Source organism: Triticum aestivum, chromosome 3B (genome assembly GCF_018294505.1).
Source record: "Triticum aestivum cultivar Chinese Spring chromosome 3B, IWGSC CS RefSeq v2.1, whole genome shotgun sequence".
In the NCBI taxonomy this organism is placed as follows: domain Eukaryota; kingdom Viridiplantae; phylum Streptophyta; class Magnoliopsida; order Poales; family Poaceae; genus Triticum; species Triticum aestivum.
In genome coordinates this window covers 613153277-613160796 of record NC_057801.1, presented here as the reverse complement: position 1 = coordinate 613160796, position 7520 = coordinate 613153277, and the positions used below count along the sequence as shown (strand labels likewise).

Here is a 7520-nt window from a genome sequence, read left to right as displayed (position 1 = left end):
ATATATTATGTAACGTGTTTTTATGGCGATTATGTGTTTGCACTTTACCTCGGCAATCTCCATATGAATATGGAGCATGCTCTATATACAGTACGGAGTCTGTCCACTTGGCAACTCTGCTAGAGTTGCTTTAACCGTGCTCGATGTGGACTATCTTCTGAGTGAGGACATCAACCATAGGTCGTTGGCATTCATGCCCGAAATCTAACGGCTTTATTGTCTTTTCTTTCTTTTTAAAATTGTTCTTTGCTCTTTATGCTTTAGTAAATAACTCTTCTACTCATTCTCCTATTTTTCTATCTTAATATGAATTGAACAGAGCGTCTGCCTTTTCCGTAAAATGAAAGCAACAATAACTATTTTAAAGGATGTACAATTTCCCGTTTCAATATATGCAGCTACTGCTAGTATTTGTTAGTGGACTATCTTGACCTGTCTCCGGAAAGTTTGGGTTAATCTTGATGAAGTAGCGCTTCAGAACCAGAGAGCGATGCAAAAAGCAAGTACAATGGCCAACTCTCTTGGATTCCTCTGTGTTATAAGAGCATGAAACCCAATCAGGAATGTCTCTGAATATAACAATGCGAAGTGAAGTGCCCATGCCCAAAAACAAAAGAAGAAGAAAACTAGGCTTCCATAAATTGTAAGCAGATTCTTGTCGCTCAAAGGCATGACGCATCGACTGTCATTGTCATTGCAAAAAGAAAGAAAAAACCGTCATTGAAATTGTTTCAGTAGAAGCAAACACGTTTCCTGTAAGTCAATACATCTAGACCCAGCAGACCAGCAGAAATGCAGCATCTTATACTGAAACAAAAAAGACTAGTTGACAGTTCAGTTAACGGGGGCAAACCTTGTGTCCTGGGCTTGCTCTTGTGTGCTGAGCAATTTGCAGGTGCTTTCCCCTGCATGCCTCTGGAAGTTCGCCGTCATAAGCGTTGCAAACGTAGGCTTCGAAATTGGTGTAATCCTTGCAGAATGACAGGTAACGCCAAATCAGACCGATAAATTCAGGAAAGTGTTTCTCCGATGAAAGTAAGCGGCAACTCACATCGCCAAGGGGTCTCCCATTCACGACCACCCAAGGCACAAACTTATGAGGGGGCTGGAGAGCATTCGTCTCTGCCGCATACCGGAGTTCGAGCTGCAAATTCAGTTGTTTGTTATCAGATGATTAGAGAGGATCGACTGCCATTGGCCAACCCAACAGTCAACTCACCTGCCTACCGTATCCTGAGTTGTAGCAGTCCAAGACAGGCTGAGAGACCAGACCAGCTTCGTGAAAGCATGACTGCCACGCGCCCCATTTCTGAGTCAGAGCCAAATGCTCGATGCAATATATGAAAGGGAAATGCCGTTCCTGTATTCAGGAGAAAGCACACTGACACTGCTTAGTGCACTGCCTTAAATTCAGTTGATCTGAGTGACAGATGAGCTCGAGAGATTTATCATAGATGGACAATTACTGAATTATTACACGCTAAAACATGAATTAGATTAAAAAAACAGAGGGTATATGCATGAAGAGGCATTACCGCATCAGGCCAGACACTGATAACGCAAGCTTGTATGGCGTTGAGTCGGCACTCATCCTCCCCATGCTGCAAAATTAAGAAACCCAGCAGAGGTAAATACTCCGAGGAGATAATGCAAAGAACGAACTCGTAATGAAGGACATGAGGCCTACGATGGAGAGCGGACCTGGCAGGTCATGGATCCGTCGGGCGAGACGCGCCCATTGCCGAAAGGGACGAGCCGGAGGTCGACATTGGAGGAGAGGCCGTTCCGGAAGATCCTGGCAAGGTCGTTCACGACGAAGCCCGAGCAGAACGGGCACAGCGTCTCGTAGTAGACCGCCACCGAGACCCTCCGGGCAGCGCAGGCCGGAGAGAGACAGAGCAGGACGAGGACTGGAACCAGGACCTGAGGAAGAAGAGGCAGGGGAGCCATGGCGGCGGAGAAAACCCACAAGCCACTGTAGTTTAAGATCGAGGCTAGGTATGCGTGTGGATGAATCTATTCTATGCGCGAGAGATGCTTTTCTTTGGAGGGGGTAGGAGAGGGAGCAGGAGATGCTCTTGATCTATTGGCAGGCAGCCTTTGTTGGAGCGGTTATCCTTTTCTCCCAGGTTGCGCGGGAGGGAGGTCTTATGAAGTGATGCTCCGGGTCAGGCCGGCGCATCAAATCAAGTGACCCAACTTTGAAGCTTTTGCCACTTGCTAGTGTATTATAGACTTCTAGTAGTAGTACATTTTCTTTTGATGTTGTGGCGTGTCACGTGGGGCTGATGTGGGGCTCAACTGTTCCAAGTTCCGTATCACGCATACCTCGGAGGGCTGCTATGCCTATGATTAGATTAGGGATGAAAATGAAGTGGGAACTTTCCGTCTTTGGAAGAACGAAAACGGAGAGGAAATATGAAAACGGAGACACGAAGCTGCAAAACAGAAATGGAAATGGAATATTTTTATGCAAAGACGAAAACAAATATGAAACGATGTTTTTCGGTGGAACAAATGTGGGAACAAAACTTTCCGTTTATGTGAATATGGAATTTCCGCTTTTACTATAGGCTTATAGATGCTTTGTAGCTCAACCATCAAACCACACAATGCGCAGAATAGATCATTTGGCCAAACTTCTACTACCATATACGTACTCAACTAAATCGTATGTGCAATTGTCCAGTACTACTGCTACAATACTACACTAAGTTGCTAACATAATCATATTATTTTGTAGCCAAGGTACATTTCACTAAATATTTTTGTTTTTATGTTTATTTTCTATGACTCAAGGCGCTTTTAAGTTCCGGTCAATGTTGACGTCTGTATCCGTGTCCGCTTTGCATTCGCTCCATGACTGTTTTCGGTAGTATCTGTTTTCGTATTCATTTTCGGCGTTTCTGTATTCATTTTTGCTTCTGCAAAAAATATGAAAGCAAATATGATAGCGACCAGTTTGCGCTCCGGTTTCATCCCTACCTATGATCACAGGAATTTCACAAAGACTTTTTAAGGATTAGAATCGTTAGAAAATTTTCCTACATTGGTCATTTGGTTCATGGAATTGAATCCTATAGAAATTTTTCCTAAGGAATCATGTGTACTACATGTCATAGGAAATCTAGCATCCAGTGCAACTCTTTTTGTACAATTCCTTTGTTTTGGTTGTGGCATCAAACACTCTCTACTTAATCCTACAGGATTCAAGTGTATATGTCCCTCCAATCATGTATTTTTCAATTCCTTTGATGATGTTCTAGGTGTGTAGTGGCTGCATTTGCAGCCGCATGCGGAGGCGAATGGTCAACAATAGTAGAGACCCTCACAAAAAGAAACAATATTAGAGACCCCCGCCTCACCCAGCCAGCAGTGGCGGTGATTGTCGCCCTAGTTCTTAGGAGGTGTTGGTAGACATAATGTGAGAATCATTGGTGGATCGACACGGGTGGTAGCACATGGTTGCTTGGCTATTATGCATGCTGCCAGTGGACACGAAGTATGCGCTATCGGTTGCATGGCGTGAGCATCGCACATGGTGAAAAGCGGTGGAAGAATGGGCCTGCAAGGCTTTCCTGTCAGTTTTGCCTACTTGCATGCTCGGTGTCCTGTCTTGGGCCGCAGTTGGATGACGTCGTGTGAAGATGGAGCATGGCTATCGGATGACCCTGTGGGGTGCTTGGCGGTACCAATGGTCTTTGTCTGCAGTTTGCGTCCGATGGATGGCCTTTTTGGTGGGATCTTCGTGGTGGCGGTGACCTTGTTGATGCTGGCGAGTGTGCCATGTTTTGCTCCTCGTATATGTGGTATGTCTGGGTGTGTGGTGTTATCCACGTCAGGGTTGTGGGCATGTATGACTGTTGAAGCGTGACAATGTGGCTTGCAGGAGTGACTTCTTTATTAAAAGTGGGGCGATAACCAAAGTTACTTATATCTGGTGGTGCTTTTGAGCACAGAGTTTCGAGCTCTGAAATGAAAAGTCTAGATCTGACCTGCTTTGATTGTAGCCGGCAATGGTGATGTTTCACATCATACCCTAGTTGGAGACATTGCTTGGAGTTTGCTCGGACTTATTCTTGGGGTGAATTTTTTTCAAGATATAGCCTCCATGAGTGGATCGGGCGACAACGACACTTATACGTCGTACCCTTCTTGGAGGCATTGTTGTTGAAACACTTTTCACAAAGTTCGGATGATGCCATTGGCGGTGGTTGATGTTGATGGTTGTTGTATATCTGAGTTCGCTTCAACATGACTTTCATAGATCGTGGTTTTTTTCATTGTGTGTGTATGTTGATGTTGCTAGTGCATCCTAATTATGCAGAGGCTAGGTGTGTGTGCTCATAGTCCTTGTGTTCTCTCGATGCCATATTATGAGTCAACCCTTTATGGGAGAAAATATCCACTTTTGACTTGAAAAACATTCAGCTCTATAAAAACACTTGCTAGTGCATTAGGGCTCAACCGCTTTGGAGAATTTTCAAATCAGAGGAATAGGAAAGGAATTTTCCATGAGTTCTCACAGGATAGTAATAATCTTAAGGAATCAGGTTAGTATGGACATAGTCCAAAGAAATCTAGTACCTCAATTCCTATAAAACAAAAGCTAAATATAGAGAAAAAAGACATACGTCAAAATCCATTATTGGGTTATGAAGAGCATTGTTTCCCCCAAAACAAAGAAAGAAAATGTGAAGAACATTCCAAAACCAAAATCACTGATCGACAACACCAGATGGTTTTGTTGAGACTAGGATATCAACAAGTCAAAATCTTGGGACCTCTTTATTCGTTTATTCAAAAATAAATTAATCTTCAGCCGCTTTGAAATGTATGATTTTCATAGCAAATCTTCAATGTTTCAATCCTTCGAGGTTTTTCTCTTAAAAAACTTCAGGTCATGGGATTTGGGTTGACAAATTTTTGTGGGATGTAGTCAAACTTCTGAGGGATGTATTTTTATGCATCAATTTCATTGGATCCTAGTATATTTTTCCTTTTGAAAGTCCAATGCACATACACTCTCTCTACTATCTCTCTTTAATCACCCAATATATTACTCCCTCCGTCCGGAAATACTTGTCATCAAAATAGATAAAAGGGGATGTATCTAGATGTATTTTAGTTCTAGATACATCTCTTTTTATCCATTTTGATGACAAGTATTTTTGGATGGAGGGAGTACCATGTTTGTTTCATGTGCACTATCTAAAGACATCGGTAGCAAAATTCTTGTGTTTCGAGATCCTATGTTTCTCCTATTCAAAATACTATAACATTTCAATCAGTTTTTGAACTTTGACCTAGAGGGTGATCATGCAATTATTTCTGTTAGGTTACCCAATTAAACAAAGTTAAGAAGATGAATGCAAGGGGATGGATCCCAAGAGAGATCAGATCCGAACTCTCTTTCCCCTATTTCTTTTGCTTTGAACTTCTTTTTGTCACTACTTGTTTCCTTTCTATTATGCTATACACTTCATAATTTTTAGCTTTTTCAGATGTTCCTTGTTGCTTTATGATGATGCTTGGTTCCTTTGTCACTTTACACTTTCAGTTCAAGTAGGGAACTGTTGAAACATGAAATGGAAAACATGCATTATTGATCATGGTTACGTGCAGGACGGCAGTTCTCATACAGCAGAAAAACTTTCCCGCAACAGTCTTCAAACCTGGCATACACAAAATGTATATTTGTTCACAGTCACAGGCTAGATTTCCCCTTTGCTCCTTAAGCAATCCACCGTGTCACTGACAGTTTTGTCGAATGGGGTGAAATGAACACCCAGATCGATCAATTTCTTGGACGGAGCCTTCGATCTCACCAACCAGCCCTGTTTGTCCTCCTGGATCCTGAAGTAAAAAAAGAAGAGATCAGCAGCATTAGAACACTGCATCTGGTGGAGAGGTGATGGATGGTTCTAGTAGATGTATCACCTCTGAACCGGGAATTCGGGGTAAAGATTAGCAAGTTGATCGTGGAAATCGATGAGCCGTGCGGCGGACTCCAAGCACAAGTGACGTCCCTGCGCTGACGTGTTCTCATAGAGCACTACCAGAGATTGTGCCACATCTCTGACATCGACGCAGCCAATGAAGAAGAGGTCCATGTCAAGCCTTTCGCCTGGACAGTGTAGTTTGCAGTTTGCACTCTTAGATGAGTACTCTGTACTAAGCAACGGAAAAGTGCAGGAGTTGTTGCAACTGACTGACCTCCCAGAAGCAGCATCAGCAGACGGAGACTGGGAGTAGCTGCTGGGGTCAACGTTGGGCCAAGCACCATCGCCGGATTCAGCACAGCCAGCTGCAGTCCTTCCTCTCCGGCGAAGTCCCACGCAGCCTTCTCTGCCAGCGTCTTAGATACGTTGTACCAAAGCTGCAAATTCAGACAGAGGAACTCAGCATAACTCCAAAAGCCTCCGTAGAGAAATATAAGAGCGTTTAGATCACTAAGGGAGTAGCATCTAAACTGGATCCTGCAAGCGTTGACATGATGCACCTCAAGTTTCTTGAGGATCTCAGCGTCGGCCCAGGAGTCTTCATCTATGACCTTGCCGGCAGGCCAGTCGGGACTCGGACACATGGCCGTCTGCGACGACACCAGCACGACACGCTTTATGCCGCTGTCTTTGGCGGCGCGGAGGACGTTGAGCGTGCCGTTGACCGCCGGCAGCAGCAGCTCGTTCTGCGTCGATGGAGCACAGAACAAGTTAACTTGCGTATATTATTCAGACTGTGCAGTGATGGAACTCTGAAGTCTGAACTATCCGGCGGCAATATAAGGAGTTGTTATGGAGAAAGTAGTTGCCTCGGGGTCTCGTGCGGGCTGCAGTATCACGGGGGAGGCCAGGTGGAAGACGCCGTGGACGCCCTCGACCGCCGGCCTGACGGACGCGGGGTCGAGGAGGTCCATCTGGAACAGCCGGAGGCGCGTGTCCGCGCCGTCCAGAGCCTGCAGGTGCTTCGTCTCGCCCTCGTCCTCTGCAATGGCAATTCGATCAAACAATCTTGCGTCGACTCGATTCAGTCACAGAGAGAGAGGAGGATAGCTTGATACATACGGAGGTTCTGGACGGTCGCGTGGACGGTGTAGCCGCGGTCGAGGAGGAGGCGGACGAGCCAGGAGCCGATGAAACCGCTGCCGCCGGTCACGCAGACGAGCCCGCCGCGAGCACAGCCGCTGTCTCCGCCGGTCAACTCCATCTCGCCGGTAGTCGGTACGATCCACACGTCTGCCGCTTGCCCACTCTAGTCCTACTCGGCCTTGAAAGAAACAGAGTGGTAGAGGGGAGGTGTGCCGTAAGACAGTGACGCGGCTGCAATCAATGAAAGCTGCTGTCGATTTGGACGCCGAAGAATTTGTCGGCATTCTCCCGGGGAAGAATTCACATTCACCCACATCGATGACCACCATTATTTCAGGTCGCTATAAGGATAATGGCAAGTTTTCCCACTAGCCAAGTAGATTGCGCCATCTATGCAGCATACAGTATACAGTATGCTGCCCCAGTCCAAGC

At 45.4% G+C, this 7520-nt stretch overlaps 2 protein-coding genes across 3 annotated transcripts; both read right to left on the bottom strand.

Moving 5' to 3' along the window:
* Positions 1–291: 291 nt before the first annotated feature.
* On the bottom strand, positions 292–2103 carry LOC123071267 (gamma-interferon-responsive lysosomal thiol protein). Of its 2 annotated transcripts, none has more exons than XM_044494797.1 (6): positions 1702–2103; positions 1536–1601; positions 1220–1360; positions 1052–1144; positions 854–970; positions 292–682 (listed from the first exon to the last, which is right to left on the bottom strand). In XM_044494797.1, the coding sequence occupies exons 1-6, from the start codon at positions 1948–1950 to the stop codon at positions 386–388; spliced, it is 963 nt and encodes a 320-aa protein (XP_044350732.1). In that variant the 5' UTR covers positions 1951–2103; the 3' UTR covers positions 292–385. The 2 variants fall into 2 exon arrangements, with proteins under 2 accessions (XP_044350732.1, XP_044350733.1); XM_044494798.1 differs by having other exon boundaries at positions 335–531.
* Positions 2104–5589: 3486 nt separating this feature from the next.
* On the bottom strand, positions 5590–7309 carry LOC123071266 (phenylacetaldehyde reductase). The gene is made up of 6 exons (XM_044494795.1): positions 7065–7309; positions 6812–6984; positions 6503–6688; positions 6217–6379; positions 5941–6127; positions 5590–5856 (listed from the first exon to the last, which is right to left on the bottom strand). The coding sequence occupies exons 1-6, from the start codon at positions 7204–7206 to the stop codon at positions 5715–5717; spliced, it is 993 nt and encodes a 330-aa protein (XP_044350730.1). The 5' UTR covers positions 7207–7309; the 3' UTR covers positions 5590–5714.
* Between the last annotated feature and the right edge of the window lie 211 nt (positions 7310–7520).

Bases quoted from the DNA above. Each gene is read 5' to 3' on its own strand.
- LOC123071267 (XM_044494797.1), bottom strand. From the start codon at position 1,950: ATGGCTCCCCTGCCTCTTCTTCCTCAGGTCCTGGTTCCAGTCCTCGTC. The intron at 1,602-1,701 runs GTCCGCTCTCCA...TTAATTTTGCAG, and splicing joins ACGGATCCATGACCTGCCAG to CATGGGGAGGATGAGTGCCG. The intron at 1,145-1,219 runs GTGAGTTGACTG...CTGAATTTGCAG, and splicing joins ACTCAGGATACGGTAGGCAG to CTCGAACTCCGGTATGCGGC.
- LOC123071266 (XM_044494795.1), bottom strand. From the start codon at position 7,206: ATGGAGTTGACCGGCGGAGACAGCGGCTGTGCTCGCGGCGGGCTCGTC. The intron at 6,985-7,064 runs GTATGTATCAAG...TTGCCATTGCAG, and splicing joins CGCGACCGTCCAGAACCTCC to AGGACGAGGGCGAGACGAAG. The intron at 5,857-5,940 runs GTGATACATCTA...TTTTTACTTCAG, and splicing joins CCCGAATTCCCGGTTCAGAG to GATCCAGGAGGACAAACAGG.